The sequence below is a fragment of the Biomphalaria glabrata genome, chromosome 2, assembly GCF_947242115.1.
Source record: "Biomphalaria glabrata chromosome 2, xgBioGlab47.1, whole genome shotgun sequence".
NCBI lineage: Eukaryota > Metazoa > Mollusca > Gastropoda > Planorbidae > Biomphalaria > Biomphalaria glabrata.
Window position 1 is genome coordinate 50,762,731 of NC_074712.1, and position 19,298 is coordinate 50,782,028.

Sequence of the window (19,298 nt, forward strand, 5' to 3'; positions counted from 1 at the left end):
CGACCAATTCTATGTCTCTGTTGTACGACCAACTCTATGTCTCTGTTGTACGACCAACTCTCTGTCTCTGTTGTACGACCAATTCTATGTCTCTGTTGTACGACCAACTCTATGTCTCTGTTGTACGACCAATTCTATGTCTCTGTTGTACGACCAATTCTATGTCTCTGTTGTACGACCAATTCTATGTCTCTGTTGTACGACCAACTCTATGTCTCTGTTGTACGACCAATTCTATGTCTCTGTTGTACGACCAATTCTATGTCTCTGTTGTACGACCAATTCTATGTCTCTGTTGTACGACCAATTCTATGTCTCTGTTGTACGACCAACTCTATGTCTCTGTTGTACGACCAACTCTATGTCTCTGTTGTACGACCAACTCTCTGTCTCTGTTGTACGACCAATTCTATGTCTCTGTTGTACGACCAATTCTATGTCTCTGTTGTACGACCAATTCTATGTCTCTGTTGTACGACCAATTCTATGTCTCTGTTGTACGACCAACTCTCTGTCTCTGTTGTACGACCAACTCTCTGTCTCTGTTGTACGACCAACTCTCTGTCTCTGTTGTACGACCAACTCTCTGTCTCTGTTGTACGACCAATTCTATGTCTCTGTTGTACGACCAATTCTATGTCTCTGTTGTACGACCAACTCTCTGTCTCTGTTGTACGACCAATTCTATGTCTCTGTTGTACGACCAACTCTATGTCTCTGTTGTACGACCAACTCTATGTCTCTGTTGTACGACCAACTCTATGTCTCTGTTGTACGACCAACTCTATGTCTCTGTTGTACGACCAACTCTCTGTCTCTGTTGTACGACCAACTCTCTGTCTCTGTTGTACGACCAATTCTATGTCTCTGTTGTACGACCAACTCTCTGTCTCTGTTGTACGACCAATTCTATGTCTCTGTTGTACGACCAATTCTATGTCTCTGTTGTACGACCAATTCTATGTCTCTGTTGTACGACCAACTCTCTGTCTCTGTTGTACGACCAATTCTATGTCTCTGTTGTACGACCAATTCTATGTCTCTGTTGTACGACCAATTCTATGTCTCTGTTGTACGACCAATTCTATGTCTCTGTTGTACGACCAATTCTATGTCTCTGTTGTACGACCAACTCTCTGTCTCTGTTGTACGACCAATTCTATGTCTCTGTTGTACGACCAACTCTATGTCTCTGTTGTACGACCAACTCTCTGTCTCTGTTGTACGACCAATTCTATGTCTCTGTTGTACGACCAACTCTCTGTCTCTGTTGTACGACCAATTCTATGTCTCTGTTGTACGACCAACTCTATGTCTCTGTTGTACGACCAACTCTATGTCTCTGTTGTACGACCAACTCTATGTCTCTGTTGTACGACCAACTCTATGTCTCTGTTGTACGACCAACTCTCTGTCTCTGTTGTACGACCAATTCTATGTCTCTGTTGTACGACCAACTCTCTGTCTCTGTTGTACGACCAACTCTATGTCTCTGTTGTATGACCAACTCTCTGTCTCTGTTGTACGACCAATTCTATGTCTCTGTTGTACGACCAACTCTATGTCTCTGTTGTACGACCAATTCTATGTCTCTGTTGTACGACCAATTCTATGTCTCTGTTGTACGACCAATTCTATGTCTCTGTTGTACGACCAACTCTCTGTCTCTGTTGTACGACCAATTCTATGTCTCTGTTGTACGACCAACTCTATGTCTCTGTTGTACGACCAATTCTATGTCTCTGTTGTACGACCAACTCTCTGTCTCTGTTGTACGACCAATTCTATGTCTCTGTTGTATGACCAATTCTATGTCTCTGTTGTACGACCAATTCTATGTCTCTGTTGTACGACCAACTCTCTGTCTCTGTTGTACGACCAATTCTATGTCTCTGTTGTACGACCAACTCTCTGTCTCTGTTGTACGACCAATTCTATGTCTCTGTTGTACGACCAACTCTCTGTCTCTGTTGTACGACCAATTCTATGTCTCTGTTGTACGACCAACTCTCTGTCTCTGTTGTACGACCAACTCTCTGTCTCTGTTGTACGACCAACTCTCTGTCTCTGTTGTACGACCAATTCTATGTCTCTGTTGTACGACCAACTCTCTGTCTCTGTTGTACGACCAACTCTATGTCTCTGTTGTACGACCAACTCTATGTCTCTGTTGTACGACCAACTCTCTGTCTCTGTTGTACGACCAACTCTCTGTCTCTGTTGTACGACCAACTCTATGTCTCTGTTGTACGACCAACTCTCTGTCTCTGTTGTACGACCAACTCTATGTCTCTGTTGTACGACCAATTCTATGTCTCTGTTGTACGACCAATTCTATGTCTCTGTTGTACGACCAACTCTATGTCTCTGTTGTACGACCAATTCTATGTCTCTGTTGTACGACCAACTCTCTGTCTCTGTTGTACGACCAACTCTCTGTCTCTGTTGTACGACCAACTCTCTGTCTCTGTTGTACGACCAATTCTATGTCTCTGTTGTACGACCAATTCTATGTCTCTGTTGTACGACCAATTCTATGTCTCTGTTGTACGACCAATTCTATGTCTCTGTTGTACGACCAATTCTATGTCTCTGTTGTACGACCAACTCTATGTCTCTGTTGTACGACCAACTCTCTGTCTCTGTTGTACGACCAATTCTATGTCTCTGTTGTACGACCAACTCTCTGTCTCTGTTGTACGACCAACTCTCTGTCTCTGTTGTACGACCAATTCTATGTCTCTGTTGTACGACCAACTCTATGTCTCTGTTGTACGACCAACTCTATGTCTCTGTTGTACGACCAACTCTCTGTCTCTGTTGTACGACCAACTCTCTGTCTCTGTTGTACGACCAATTCTATGTCTCTGTTGTACGACCAATTCTATGTCTCTGTTGTACGACCAATTCTATGTCTCTGTTGTACGACCAATTCTATGTCTCTGTTGTACGACCAACTCTCTGTCTCTGTTGTACGACCAATTCTATGTCTCTGTTGTACGACCAATTCTATGTCTCTGTTGTACGACCAATTCTATGTCTCTGTTGTACGACCAACTCTCTGTCTCTGTTGTACGACCAACTCTCTGTCTCTGTTGTACGACCAACTCTCTGTCTCTGTTGTACGACCAATTCTATGTCTCTGTTGTACGACCAATTCTATGTCTCTGTTGTACGACCAATTCTATGTCTCTGTTGTACGACCAACTCTATGTCTCTGTTGTACGACCAACTCTATGTCTCTGTTGTACGACCAATTCTATGTCTCTGTTGTACGACCAACTCTATGTCTCTGTTGTACGACCAATTCTATGTCTCTGTTGTACGACCAACTCTATGTCTCTGTTGTACGACCAATTCTATGTCTCTGTTGTACGACCAATTCTATGTCTCTGTTGTACGACCAATTCTATGTCTCTGTTGTACGACCAATTCTATGTCTCTGTTGTACGACCAATTCTATGTCTCTGTTGTACGACCAACTCTATGTCTCTGTTGTACGACCAACTCTCTGTCTCTGTTGTACGACCAATTCTATGTCTCTGTTGTACGACCAACTCTATGTCTCTGTTGTACGACCAATTCTATGTCTCTGTTGTACGACCAATTCTATGTCTCTGTTGTACGACCAATTCTATGTCTCTGTTGTACGACCAACTCTATGTCTCTGTTGTACGACCAACTCTATGTCTCTGTTGTACGACCAATTCTATGTCTCTGTTGTACGACCAATTCTATGTCTCTGTTGTACGACCAATTCTATGTCTCTGTTGTACGACCAACTCTCTGTCTCTGTTGTACGACCAATTCTATGTCTCTGTTGTACGACCAACTCTATGTCTCTGTTGTACGACCAATTCTATGTCTCTGTTGTACGACCAACTCTATGTCTCTGTTGTACGACCAATTCTATGTCTCTGTTGTACGACCAACTCTATGTCTCTGTTGTACGACCAACTCTCTGTCTCTGTTGTACGACCAACTCTCTGTCTCTGTTGTACGACCAATTCTATGTCTCTGTTGTACGACCAATTCTATGTCTCTGTTGTACGACCAACTCTCTGTCTCTGTTGTACGACCAATTCTATGTCTCTGTTGTACGACCAACTCTATGTCTCTGTTGTACGACCAACTCTCTGTCTCTGTTGTACGACCAATTCTATGTCTCTGTTGTACGACCAATTCTATGTCTCTGTTGTACGACCAACTCTCTGTCTCTGTTGTACGACCAACTCTATGTCTCTGTTGTACGACCAATTCTATGTCTCTGTTGTACGACCAACTCTATGTCTCTGTTGTACGACCAATTCTATGTCTCTGTTGTACGACCAACTCTATGTCTCTGTTGTACGACCAATTCTATGTCTCTGTTGTACGACCAACTCTCTGTCTCTGTTGTACGACCAACTCTCTGTCTCTGTTGTACGACCAACTCTCTGTCTCTGTTGTACGACCAATTCTATGTCTCTGTTGTACGACCAATTCTCTGTCTCTGTTGTACGACCAATTCTATGTCTCTGTTGTACGACCAACTCTCTGTCTCTGTTGTACGACCAATTCTATGTCTCTGTTGTACGACCAATTCTATGTCTCTGTTGTACGACCAATTCTATGTCTCTGTTGTACGACCAATTCTATGTCTCTGTTGTACGACCAACTCTCTGTCTCTGTTGTACGACCAATTCTATGTCTCTGTTGTACGACCAATTCTATGTCTCTGTTGTACGACCAATTCTATGTCTCTGTTGTACGACCAATTCTATGTCTCTGTTGTACGACCAATTCTATGTCTCTGTTGTACGACCAATTCTATGTCTCTGTTGTACGACCAATTCTCTGTCTCTGTTGTACGACCAATTCTATGTCTCTGTTGTACGACCAACTCTATGTCTCTGTTGTACGACCAACTCTCTGTCTCTGTTGTACGACCAATTCTATGTCTCTGTTGTACGACCAACTCTCTGTCTCTGTTGTACGACCAACTCTCTGTCTCTGTTGTACGACCAACTCTCTGTCTCTGTTGTACGACCAATTCTATGTCTCTGTTGTACGACCAATTCTATGTCTCTGTTGTACGACCAATTCTATGTCTCTGTTGTACGACCAACTCTATGTCTCTGTTGTACGGTAAAAAACGATGCATGATTTCGACAAGTCTTTGAGCCCGAAATGTGTTGGCGCCATGGGCGTAGCCAGGGGGGGGGGGTTTGGGGTTCAAACCCCCCCCCGAAATGAAATCCCCCCCCCCTGGGGGGGGTGGAGACGGACTTTAGTGACTGATTTTTTGCTTTGATTTTCTTTATTTTAGGTAAGATTTTAATACTAAACCATCACTTGCCCCAGCGCAGCCAAAGGGGTTTTGAGTTTAAAACCCCTACCATGGGGTTTTGAGTTTTAAACCCCCTACCCTCTTCTATAAAACAAAACACACACAAAATGCAAACGATAATCCCCAAATTCCAAGTGCACAGTTAAGGAAGATTTTGATTTTAAAACCCCTCCAAAATTTACGATAGACCCCCTCTTCAATATGGAAAAAAAGCAAATTATGCACTCAAAATGTTATGAGCGTAGCTAAATGGGTTTTGACTCAGTTTTAAGTTTAAACTCCCCTCCAGTGGAGTTTGAAGCTAAAAAATACATCTTCAATAAAGAAAAAAAAGCAAATTACACACTCTAAAATCTAAGAGCGTAGCCATATGGGTTTTGAGTTTAAACCCCCCGCCAGCGGGGTTTGAAGTTAAAAAAAACATCATCAATGTAAAAAAAAAAAGCAAATTACGCACTCAAAATGCTATGAGCGTTGCCAAAAGGGGTTTTGAGTTCATATCCCCCTTCACAACGGTTTGATGCTAAAAAATACCTCTTCAATATAAAAAAAAAAACAAATTACACACTAAAATTTTTTGAGCGTAGCCAAGCGAATTGGTCGTTTTGAGTTTAAACTCCTTTCCTCCAGATGGTTTTGAGTTTAAAATCCCCCTACAGAGCGTTTTGAGTGGAAAACCTCTATCTTCAATATTACTCTAAAGCAAACTACAGTTACCAAATTCTATGATCGTAGCTAAATTGGGGTTTTGAATTTAAAAAACTACAACAAAGTCCTGAGATTTTTAGTTTAAAACCTCTAACAGATGATTTTGACGATAAAACTTCACTTTTCGATATAAAATCTAATGCAAACTACAGTCACCCAATTCCAAGAGCGTATCCAAGAGAGGTTACATTTCTACCAGTTGAGGGGCTCCGTTAATAAAGTGCAATGAATAGTCATCTGCAGAAATTGAAAAACACTAAATGTGGCTCAACAAAGATGGCTAAGACAGATTTTAGGAGTTAGTTATTGAGATCGGGTCTAAATCAAGGAAATCCTATGCCGAACTGGGAGTCTACCCCTTAGTAAAATTGTGACAGAGCGTCGCATGAGGTTTGCGGGACATGTTCTCCGACAAAATAAATTACGCATAATAAGAGTTGCGATGACATCCTAGTACAACTTGGCGCCACACATTCATGGAGGTCCTCATAGCAGGTGGGAAGAGGCTTCAGAAATTACCAGTGACAGATTTTTGTGGAAACAGCTTGACGGCAAATGCGCCGAACGGCGCGGCAGGGTCTTAGTCAGTAAAAATAGCACAAACATTTTTGAAATAAGACTTTTTAATAGCAGGAAAATGCACTGCAGATACCTCAGAATAAGCATTTTGTTGACATTCTATGCCAGAAATAGTGCTTGGCGGCGGGGCTCCGCCCCGCTCTAGAGTGAGCTCCTAGAGTTCCCCCAGAGCCCCTTGCTGGCAATGGAGGGGAGTCAACAATTTTTCCACTAACTCCAGGAAGAACCTATTCTAGGGCACAATAAACGTGTTCCAAAAGAATGAAGGGTCAGAATGTAATAAAGATTATGAACACACATACATATATACAAATATTTTTTTCGCAAGGGGGGGGGGGCCCGAAAAAAAATCCTGGCTACGCCCATGGTTGGCGCCGTAAACTTTTCTTTGTCTTTAGACAAAACACGAATAAAAAAAAACCCAAAGTATTCAATTAGTACTGGTACTTAATTATTTTACTTGATACCACCATCAAGGGACATACATTCTTCAGTAGTCACAGATGCGGTTTCCTACCCTTAAATAATTAAACACGTTTTTTTTTTCACACATCATTTTTTTTTATTAATTTGAAACTTTAAATAATTTGTTTGTTTGATATATAATAAAGGAAATAACATTTACATCATTGAGAGATAGATTTTATAAGTGCAGATTTCTTTCCCTTAGATAAGCTTGTATTTTTAATATTTTGTTACAAAGTTTCTATCAACTCACTCTGTCTGTTTGTCTGTCTCGTAAAAAGTGTGTACACGTTATTTCTCTCTCCCAAACCCATTTTTGGATCAAGTTTAAACTTTACACTACTATTCATTGGCATAGACAAGACATGAATCAATAACAAAAATTAACCAATTAGTCAATTCATTACTGGTAGGTAGTTATTTTGTATTAGACCAACAAGGGAAATTAATCCTTCAGTACTCACAGATACATCTAAATATGTAGAGTGTCGCATTATTTCTCCCACACCCTTTCTGAGATCAAATTGAAATTTCAAACACTATATATTGTACCGAACAAAACATGAATCAATTTAAAATTTAACCAATTAGTTCATTAATTATTGGTAATGAGAGATCCCATTCGAGATCTTTGGCGAGCGAAAAGGAGAACGGCGTAACAGAGTTGCCCCCCCCCCCCATATGCGCTATGAAGATCAACTCAGGCGCCATTTCGTTCTCACTGGCATAGAGGAAAGTTGCTGGCAGCAGATGGCCTCTGAAAGAGACAGTTGGAGAGCTCTCACAAAGGCTGCCCTTATTGAAGACAGGCGCAGAAGACGGAAAGAAAACTCATATAGACCGTAGTGGACAACGTCTTTGTCTGCACGAGAAGTGAAAAAATGCAGGTCGCAACTGGGTCAGTAGTCATGTGAAACACTACACTCATACTTAATCTTCGGAATCGAAGACATTGCCATTACTAATATTATTGAGAGATATGCTTGTAAGTGCAGAGTTCTTTCCCTTAGATAAGCTTTGTCTTGTTTCGCTGTTTTCTCTTATCGTTAAGGTCAAGGTCTAACCCTGACCTTGACATAGCATACCAAAAGCGAAATCCTAAACTCTCCTGTCTCCTTCTACAGGAGCAAGTCAAACACAGGAATAAATGAATTTTTTGTAACCATGTACGCAGTTCAAGGAATTTCTCCTGTTGGATAATACACATTATATAGAGGTATCTTTTCAATTGGTACTTAGAACTAGGATAGTCTCCCTCTTGCTTTATACCTAAAGCTGAACGCATTAACAATTGTCAATAAACCACTTAGAAAGTCACAGATCTAAGTGTGCTCCGTAGCTTAAGGCCAGTACTGCTTATACGGCTTCCAGCGGCTTTATAGAGATGGTGAGCGTCTAACGGTATCTATTCAAGTTACGTGAACCAAGGGCAGTAATCCATCATCTGAACAAAATCGATGACGAAATGAACAATAAAAAGAGCAGTGTTAAAAACAAAGAGTAATGACTAACATAAAAAAAAAATTTTTCTTTAAAAAACACAACCATAATCAAATATCGATATGATTAGCTGTAGAGTACTTCCGAATTTCATCTTTGTTTCGTAACTTAATGTTTGGGTATCGTTGTGTCTGAGTATCGTAGTGTCTGAGTATCGTTGTGTCTGAGTATCGTTGTGTATTTCTGCTTTTAGTCTAGTAACTGTCACGGATGAATGTGTGTATGTATGCATAATCTATTTTTACAGATATATGTCAGTTGGAACGTATGCCCGAATGACCGGAAGTGTGTTAGTTTTAAGTAGAAGAGACCAGCTTGTGATATGTGACATGAAGTAAAATAAAGTTTCTGTGTTTTGCTCCAGTTGTTAAGTGTTTGATGTAAATACAGCTGAACCCAGGGACACTTAGACTTGGAGAGAAACTAAGACAGTTTTAGAGAGCTATTAAAATATAGGTAAACAACGACTGTAACACTCATGTCCTTGTCATGTCCATGTATCGTAATGTCCGATTATAGTAATGTCAGTGTATCGTAGTGTTTGAGTATCGTAGTAACTGTGTATCGAGTGTATATGTATCGTAATGTCTGTGTATCGTAATGTCTGTGTATCGTAGTATCTGAGTATCGTAGTATCTTAGTATCGTAGTATCTGAGTATCGTTTTCTTTTGTTGTCAACGTGTGATACTGACAGCTCTGAACTCCAGCAGCTGGAAATTCCAGAGTCAGGTAAAAAAAAAACTTTTGATTAAAGGACGGTTTAAAGTTAAGCAAAAATTATCTCCTGGAAGCATCTGGTCCAAGGCAATTTTCTTATGATGAAATGTCGTCCAGCATCATGTGCAGGGATCACGGAAACGCCGCATTATTTGTAACATGAAGACACTTTCCCCTCCAGAAAAAAAAAGAAATTCGATCTATTTGTTGTGATGGAAGAAGACAAAAATAGATCCCGAGAGATAACTGGAAGATGTGGACATCATTTAATAAGCTACCCCAAAAAGATGAAATCATGATTCACAAGAGGATAACTCTGGCTGAAACATGAGACTTACGATCAGCTTAAGAAGCTCATTTTCACATGAAAGTAATCAACTAATGACAAATTTAAAAAACAATAAAACAATACTGCGTCAAGGGAGGTTATTATTGTCCGTTGAAAATCAAAATAGATTTTAGAAACTATATTGTTTTTTTTTTTAAACTTAAATAGACTTTTAAGGAATTTAATGGATAGTGATATTTCACATCTCTATTTAACGCAATAAAACAAAACCAAATATCAAATTAAGGTACTTTCACGTCAATTTTATTACCGATTGTCGAAAATGCCAACCGAAATTTAAGCCAAATAATCTACAATAAGTACTAGACTATATATTTGTAAGTAACCAACAGAGCATTGCATTCCATTCTCCAAACCGTCGCAAATATCCACATCGTATTTCGTAGACATGTTTCATTTACATTCTACACGATCACAGCTTTTGGCAGATTCGCAGCCTTAGGACCGCTTGTCGCGAAAAACCACAAGCTTTCTATCAAATCTTGTTATTTTATTTTCTTTAAGTTCCCAAAATGGCTTCAGTCTATAAAGTATTAAAAAAAATATCTCACAAATTGTGTAAATCGAAAAATTTTGAGAAAGAAAGAGAGGGAGAGAGAGAAAGAGAGAGGGAGAGAGAGAAAGAGAGAGGGAATGAGACAGAAGAAGAGAGAGAGAGAAGAAAAGAGAGATCAGGCCGTAATATTTTATTGTAACAGATACTACTTCACGGACTAAAAGCTATGTTAGGTTGATCGTTATAATGTGGCCCGTTTAGTACAATAAAAAAAAAATCAAGGGGGTTTTCCGGCTAAAATCTATATTATAAAGTAGAATGTGAGGGGTATGTATGTATGTATGTATGTTACTTATAGACATCAAAACCGGTTGACCAATCTTGATAAAACTAGGCAGGAATGTTCCTTGGGTACCAACTTAGACCTTAGTGAATGTATTGTAGCCCTAAAACAAATGTAAGACCCTCAAAAAAAATAAAGTTGTCCGACTCTATTACAGCTATAGTATTTTATGGATCTAGGCCATGTCTACAATGTTGACATGAGAAAAGATAGAAAGGATTTAGACCTAGATCTAATTTTAAGAAATACACTTTGCGCAGATAGTTTTTTACTTTGACACATGAAAAGACAAAAGAAGATCCATTGATTTCATTATATAATTAAATTAACCTTCAATTTTGTGTTTCAAAAGCATTTTTTACATAAATTAGTTCCTTATATCTGTGACTACAGATTTCCTGACGAACATTCTTTCATTAGACAATACCGTAATGAATCGCTTACTAAAAATTAATTCGTTTAATTGTTTACTTAATAATCCCATCCCTAGATCTAAAACTCTAATTCAACTCTAAGATGATAAAACTTCTCTTCGCACAGATAGTTTTATACTTTAACACATAAATATATTAATTAAAGTCCATTCATTTCATATTTTGATCAAATAAACATTCAAATTTGGTTTTCTAAAGCTACATTCATCTACGAAAGCTGCGAAGCCGAGTTAAAGGCCTAGTAGATCTATATTCATTCATGAATCGCGTACTAAAAAAATGCTAGATCTAAATTGGCTCTCATTTGAGACAACATAATTTTGTAATTTTACACATGAACATACATTATTTAATGAAAATTAACCTTCAAATTTGAGTTTACAAATCATTTTTTACATAAAATCGTTCGCTATAAATGCGAATAGCTTTAGCCGCATTGACACACTTTTCCATGGCTCGCGCGCACCATTACTTGACTTCATTACAACATAGCTACACATTTCTATTTACCGTGTTGACATTTTTCATTCATATCGCGCACCAAAAAGGTCACGCATGCGCTATAGATGTGAATGGCTTTAGCGTGTTGATCTACATCTAAATAGGTCGACCCAAGCTTAAAGTGTTTATTTATAGACTAGACTACTATGGCATCCGTATTTTTTTAGAGTCTAGATCTAGATCTAAATAAAATTAAACTAACAATGTTATATTATCAGTTACATTTACGCGTTTGCTTTAATTATAAAATATATTTTATCGCTTTTTTTTTTGTCACCAAGGCGACGCGTCAAGGGGTCATGAACTCACAGAGCTACAAAAAAAAAACAAAAAAAACAAATGTTGACATTTGAATAATAAATTGAATAATTAAACTCTATTTTGCGTTATTTATTAATTTAAATCAATGATAGTTCAATATAGCCTACTCTCTTATATATGTGACTATACTTTTTTATTAACCATGCACATTTTTAAAATAGATCTAAAAGCTTTAATTTCGTTGATAGATCTAGATCTAATAAACTATTTTCTTCTCATTTGGAGACTGGAACTCTCATATTTCTAAAGATAACTTTTCAGTTTCAGACGTGAGTCTATTCAATAATTTCTAAAACGTAAACAAGACAGCGAGCTCACTATCTTTACTGATTATAGATCTACAATATTCTGCTGAAAAACATTTAAACTACTATTGGTAGGGACCGAAAGTCTACATATAGCGTAAATAATTGAAGTAAAAAACTATTTTATAACTAGATCTACATATAGATGCAATTGTAGGTCTATAATATAGATCTGTAACAATTATTCTACACTTGGGTCCAGTTGGGTAAACCATGGTTACCATCTATGTTTAGATTATACTAGATCTAGATATAGAGATCTACTTATCAAAGTGAATGGTTTTAGCGTGTTGACATATATACTGATTTAGAGCTACGTCAACACAAGCTCAAAGTGTTTTAGTCATTGACGAATTTGATCACAATCTATTATATGAATCTCTGTCTCTGTGTCTTTCTCGAAAGAACTATAAAGTTCAACTATTATACATGTTTGTATAGACAAAAGGGAAACAAATGTGCAGATATCTATAGGAAATTAGCAATGAATATAAATTTATACTAGATATCGTCTGCATGTAACAATTGATATGAAATTTTCTCACTGGGATAGTAAGAATCTATTATAAGCGATTGATCCACAAATTTAGGCCTACTCGGCTATGGAAAGACACGGGTCATCATGTGAATAATCAAATAATGTATTCTGCAATTATTGCTAAATTGTGTATATTTCTGTTTGAAAAAAATAGTCTTATCATTGCTTTATCGTTATTTGAAACGTATGTGATTTTTTCGAACGTTGAAGCCTACCTTTTGGATTGGTAAAAAAGAAAATCGGAGGTGAGAAAACTGTTTGTGTTAACAGGCTATTCAATAAAACGTCACTTATTCAACTTTTTTATTTTATGTTCATTATGCCACCAAAAAAAAGATGTATTGGAAAAATTACACCTAGGGCAAAAAAAATGGCTCTACAACGCAGCACTGAAAGTGAAAATAGAAGGCAACAAAGACTTGGACATAACAGGGAGAGGAATTTCGCTGCAAGGCTGCATGAATCAGAAGAAGAGCGATCCAGTAGACTACAAGAGAACAGAGAGAGAACTGTGACTTTAAGACAAAAAGAATCAGAAGAAGAGCGATCCAGTAGGCTACAAGAGAACAGAGAGAGAAATGTGACTTTAAGACAAAAAGAATCAGAAGAAGAGCGATCCAGTAGGCTACAAGAGAACAGAGAGAGAAATGTGACTTTAAGACAAAAAGAATCAGAAGAAGAGCGATCCAGTAGACTACAAGAGAACAGAGAGAGAACTGTGACTTTAAGACAAAAAGAATCAGAAGAAGAGCGATCCAGTAGGCTACAAGAGAACAGAGAGAGAAATGTGACTTTAAGACAAAAAGAATCAGAAGAAGAGCGATCCAGTAGGCTACAAGAGAACAGAGAGAGGAATGTGACTTTAAGACAAAAAGAATCAGAAGAAGAACGATCCAGTAGGCTACAAGAGAACAGAGAGAGAAATGTGACTTTAAGACAAAAAGAATCAGAAGAAGAGCGATCCAGTAGACTACAAGATAACAGAGAGAGAAATGTGACTTCAAGGCTGCATGAATCAGAAGAAGAAAGGTCATCTAGACTTGAATTAAGGCGTTTTAATAGGTTAGCTGAAACGTCTGAACATCAGCAAATCAGGCTTTCTGGAATTAAAAATGCTACAAGTGTGTCACGGGCACGTGAACAACTGAGCGATTTAAAAGGACTTGCCTTTAATTACAACTCCCTATACGATTACTCCAAGCATCCAAAAGTAGAACTAGGGAAAATGAATGTTCAATGTAGACATTGTCATGCTTTAAAATGGAGGGAAGAAACCCCCCGCATGTGCTGTTCCAATGGCAAGGTTAAACTGTCATCTCTCCAGCCACCACCAGAGCCTTTAAAATCTCTAATGTCTGAAAAAACAGCCAAAGCAAGGCATTTTCGTCAACAGATAAGAAAATACAATTCGTGTTTCCAAATGACATCATTTGGCGCTAAAAAAATTCAAGAACCTGGGTTTATGCCAACTTTTAAGGTGCAAGGTCAAGTCTACCATTCTATTGGATCATTGTTGCCATTGCCCAACGAGCGAGCTCAATTCCTACAAATATATTTTATGGGAAACAGCAATGAAGAAGCTTCGCATAGAAACACCCTGATACCTAACACGCAACTAGACATAATAGTTGACCTGCAGCAGCTTCTACACCAACATAACCCTTAGGTTCAATTCTTTAAAACAAGTTTAGACAAAATGCCAACTGATGACTATAAGGTAATTATTAGAGCTGATAGAGTACCCAGTACAGAACATCCTAGACGCTTTAATGCTCCGATTACTGATGAGGTGGCCATTGTGATGGTAGGAAATGAATTTGGAAAACGAGATATAGTACTTGAGAGGAGAAACAACACCTTGCAAAGAGTTGCAGAGACTCACAGGTCATACGATGCTTTGCAGTACCCAATCATCTTTTGGCAAGGTGAAGATGGATACCACTTTGGAATTCCGCAGGTTGATCCTTTAACCGGAGTCCCTGTTCCAAAGAAGAAAGTGTCCGCAATGGATTACTATGCATTTAGGATAATGCAGCGAGAAGGCGAAGTCAATCACATCTTAATGTGTCAACATCTTTTCCATCAATACATCGTAGATATGTATGCTAAGATTGAAAGTGAGAGGTTATTGTTCATTCGATTAAACCAAAAGAAACTTTGAACAGACGAATATATTCACTTGAAAGATGCCATTGAAAATGATGCCGATCCAAATGAATTAGGTAAAATGGTAATTCTACCTTCTTCTGTTACTGGTAGTCCCCGACACATGCATGAATACACCCTGGATGCAATGACATTTGTGCGTAACTATGGTCGACCAGATTTGTTCATTACATTTACGTGCAATCCGGCTTGGTCAGAAATAAAGGAGACACTATTAGATGAACAGAAACCAACTGACCGTCATGACATACTGGCACGTGTTTTTAAGAGAAAACTGGCAAAAATGATAGAAGTAATCACAAAATCGCAAATCTTTGGTGAAACTAGATGCTGGATGTACAACATTGAATGGCAAAAGCGGGGCCTTCCACACTCCCACATTCTCATTTGGCTCAAAAATAAAATAAAACCCACTGACGTCGATAGCATCATCAGTGCTGAGATTCCGAACCCTCAAGAAGATCCTCTACTTTTTGATATCGTGACAAAGAATATGATCTATGGTCCGTGTGGAGGTTTTAACAGTATCTCACCCTGCATGATAGAAGGAAAATGTTCCAAAAAATTTCCAAGAAGATTAATTCAAGAAACGCAATCAAGTGAAGATGGATATCCATTGTACAGGAGAAGGAAGCCAGGAGATGGAGGATACACCGCGAAAATCAAGAAACTAAATGGAAATATTTGGCAGGAAATAATAATTGACAACAGATGGGTTGTTTTGTGCTCACATTAATGTAGAATTTTGTCACTCAGTGAAATCTATCAAATATATTTTTAAGTATGTCAACAAAGGTAGTGACCAGGCGATGTTCGGATTGCACAAAAGTGGACCAAATTTGGATGAAATTGAATCCTTTCAATCTGGAAGATACATCAGCTCCAATGAAGCTGTTTGGCGGATATTGGGATTCTCAATACACGAACGTCACCCAACTGTGGTACATCTTAGTGTGCACTTAGAAAATGGTCAAAGAATGTATTTTGATGCAGCTAGCTTAAAAGAAAAGTTACAGTCGCCACCAAAATCTACCCTTCTTGCATTTTTTGAGCTGTGTCAGAATGATCCTTTTGCGCAAACATTGCTTTACAGTGACGTACCAAAATATTACACATGGAATACATCCCAAAAATGTTTCAGTAGAAGAAAGCAAGGTATTGATGTCAAAGATCATCCAGGAGTAAAAATGAGTGATGCCCTTGGACGAGTCTACACTGTGCATCCAACAAATGCAGAATGCTTTTATCTGCGCATGCTCCTTCATGTTGTAAAAGGCCCGACCTCTTTTACTAATTTAAAAACTGTTGAAGGTGTGGTGTGCCAAACCTTTCGAGAGGCTTGCCAAAGACGAGGCATGTTAGACAACGATGAGCATTGGGAAGCAGCTCTGGCCGAGGCTGCTCAGACAGGGACAGCACAGAGAGTACGCCATCTTTTTGCTCTTTTGTTGACAACATGTGGATTATCAAATCCACTTGATCTTTGGGAAAAGTATAAAAATGCACTGAGTGATGACATACTTCTACAAAAGAGAAGAGAAAATCCAGATATTCTAATTGATTTTTCAAACATAATATATGATGAGGCCTTGATTGCCCTGGAAGACCTATGTTTAACAATGGCTGGAAAAGACCTGAAACATGTAGGCTTAAAATCACCCGAAAGAAATGCTTTTTGCAGAGAATTACTGCGTGAGCGTAGTTTTAATATTGATGACCTTTCCAATTTCATCACTGAAAATGAACCGAAATTGGTGCCAGACCAAAGAAAAGCATATGATACTATACAAAATTTAATTACTGACAAGAAAGGTGGAATAGTTTTCCTGGATGCACCAGGGGGAACAGGCAAAACATTCCTCATTAATCTTCTTCTTGCTAAAGTCAGGCAACAAAACAAGATTGCACTTGCAGTGGCTTCATCTGGTATTGCAGCTACACTCCTTCAAGGGGGTAGGACAGCACATTCTACCTTCAAGCTACCACTAAACTTGGCTCATGGTGATACTCCTGTTTGTGACATATCCAAAGACTCTGGCCAGGCAAAAATTCTTCAGATTTGCAGTTTAATAGTATGGGATGAATGTACTATGTCTCACAAAAGGGCTCTTGAAGCAGTAGATATGTTAATGCAAGATTTGAAAAATAGCAAAGCATTAATGGGCGGAGTAGTTGTCATGTTAGCTGGTGACTTTAGACAAACCCTACCAGTAATTCCAAAGTCAACTCCTGCAGATGAGCTCAACGCCTGTCTTAAAGCTTCATACCTCTGGAAGTATGTCGAAAAAATAACCCTTAAGACAAATATGAGAGTTCAACTTTCTGAAGATCAAAATGCTGCTAATTTTTCTAAACAACTATTAACAATTGGAGACGGCAAAGTTCCCATTGATTCAAATGGATTTATAAATTTTCCTTCACAGTTTTGCAACATAGTCAAGTCTCTCGAAGTGTTAAAATCTAATGTTTTCTGTAATTTACCAGAAAATTTCAGAAACCATGAGTGGCTGTGTGAACGAGCTATTCTTGCACCTACAAATGACTCTGTTAATAGAATCAACATCGACATTTTAAACCAGCTGCCTGATGATTGCAAACTTTACAAATCGATTGACAGTACCTTAGACCCTGCACAAGCTTTATATTATCCTGCAGAATTTCTGAATTCTTTGGAACCACCAGGACTTCCACATCACAATCTTCAACTCAAAATTGGTGCTCCGATCATTCTCCTTAGAAATCTTGATCCTCCAAAGCTCTGCAATGGAACCCGTTTAGTCATTAAAAATCTTTTTTCAAACCTTATTGAAGGAACCATACTGACTGGCTGTGCCAAGGGAGAAGATGTTTTTATACCTAGAATTCCTCTCATACCATCTGATCTGCCCTTTGAATTTAAGCGTTTGCAGTTTCCAGTTCGGCTCGCATTTGCAATGACAATAAACAAAGCACAGGGGCAGTCACTGAAAGTTGCAGGAATCAACCTGGAATCCCCCTGCTTCTCTCATGGCCAACTTTACGTTGCATGTTCCCGTGTGGGTTCTCCACGAAATCTGTTTGTATTTGCTGCTGAGCACAAAACCAAAAACATAGTATATCAACAGGCTTTATGTTAAAATGATCAACTCAGAGAAACAGCTCTGGCTGTAACAGCACACAGAGTTTGACTTTTGTGTACACATCGTATGGATAGTTTGATTCACTTCATCTGTGGGGATACTTTAGCAAACTATGAACCAGACTTTCGAGCTGATTACTTAAACACGATATAAAGGGAAGCTTTTACTCCACTGGCTAAGGTTTCTTGAACAATGGAATAAACAGATCTAAATAGAAACTTGAAATCACCGAACAGAAATGTAGGCTAACATTATCATAGACTATCTTTTTTTTAATTACTAGATGAATTGATATACTTCTTAAATAAATTACCATCTTTTGTTCACGTCATTAAGTATTCAAGCGGAATTAATGCATGTTATTTGTAGGGGAAAAAACCCGAGCAAAGCCGGGTAAAATTAAAGCTAGTAACACTATAAGCCAGGGAACAAATCGACGGGCGTAGACGTTGTGTACTGCTAGTAGTATCTGGCTTTGCATTGATAACACTCAAGATAAGGTGATACTGATTCCTGGCAGGGCTTATCTTATCGTGATCTTACATAAAGATGCTAGCGTTTAAACATCGCGAGTTCCTTTTGGACGTTTCGTTCATGAACGAATACGAAACAGATGACTGATCTAGAACAGTTCAGTGACTGATCTATCGATGACTGATCTATCGATGACTGATCTAGAACAGTTCTGTGACCGATCTACCAATGATTGATCTAGAACAGTTCTGTGACCGATCTACCAATGATTGATCTAGAACAGTTCTGTGACCGATCTACCAATGATTGATCTAGAACAGTTCTGTGACCGATCTACCAATGATTGATCTAGAACAGTTCTGTGACCGATCTACCAATGATTGATCTAGAACAGTTCTGTGACCGATCTACCAATGATTGATCTAGAACAGTTCTGTGACCGATCTACCAATGATTGATCTAGAACAGTTCTGTGATTCATGTATCGATTTGAACTTTACTTACTTGACTTTACGCCTTTACTTTTCCCCAACTAATGTCACCGTGACCCAGTTGAGCTGGGTCAACTCAGAGGCGTCCAGAGATCCCGAAATAAAAAATCTCGGTCTTCACTAGGATTAGAACCCGGAAGCCAAGCGCTTTACCCCTCAGCCAACGCGCCTCACTTTTTCGACGCGATATCCTATATAAATGTCAAAGGTCGTATTACACCTCGAAACGGTCTTCATTACGTTGGCCAAGGTTTACTATAACGTGAATAGTTTGGTCTTGGTATCTATCCTGTACAATGTATCCACACACTATCTTGAAATATCATTTGATCCATGTTAACTGAGCCTTGTTTCAAAATGACCATTAAAAAGACTAACATATCTTTTGACTAATTAATAAAAATTGTAATAGAATTCATTCACTTCGCCAGGCAAAGAAATTTCAATCCAATATTTCCAATA

General features: G+C 38.5%; 4 protein-coding genes across 4 annotated transcripts in view; all 4 read left to right on the top strand.

The window, feature by feature from the left end:
* Positions 1-19,298, top strand: part of LOC106072478 (parapinopsin-like) — a 65,910-nt gene that overhangs the window by 12,195 nt on the left and 34,417 nt on the right. The window lies entirely within an intron of this gene.
* LOC129924719 (uncharacterized) lies at positions 12,904-14,252 on the top strand. Its single transcript, XM_056021217.1, has one exon. The coding sequence runs from the start codon at positions 12,906-12,908 to the stop codon at positions 14,250-14,252; it is 1,347 nt and encodes a 448-aa protein (XP_055877192.1). The 5' UTR covers positions 12,904-12,905.
* Positions 14,814-15,488, top strand: LOC129924720 (uncharacterized). Its single transcript, XM_056021218.1, has one exon. The coding sequence runs from the start codon at positions 14,814-14,816 to the stop codon at positions 15,486-15,488; it is 675 nt and encodes a 224-aa protein (XP_055877193.1).
* LOC129924721 (uncharacterized) lies at positions 15,562-17,868 on the top strand. The gene has a single exon (XM_056021220.1). It carries the CDS (start codon positions 15,562-15,564, stop codon positions 17,866-17,868), a length of 2,307 nt encoding a protein of 768 aa, XP_055877195.1.

Bases quoted from the DNA above. Each gene is read 5' to 3' on its own strand.
- LOC129924719 (XM_056021217.1), top strand. From the start codon at position 12,906: ATGCCACCAAAAAAAAGATGTATTGGAAAAATTACACCTAGGGCAAAA.
- LOC129924720 (XM_056021218.1), top strand. From the start codon at position 14,814: ATGGTAATTCTACCTTCTTCTGTTACTGGTAGTCCCCGACACATGCAT.
- LOC129924721 (XM_056021220.1), top strand. From the start codon at position 15,562: ATGTTCGGATTGCACAAAAGTGGACCAAATTTGGATGAAATTGAATCC.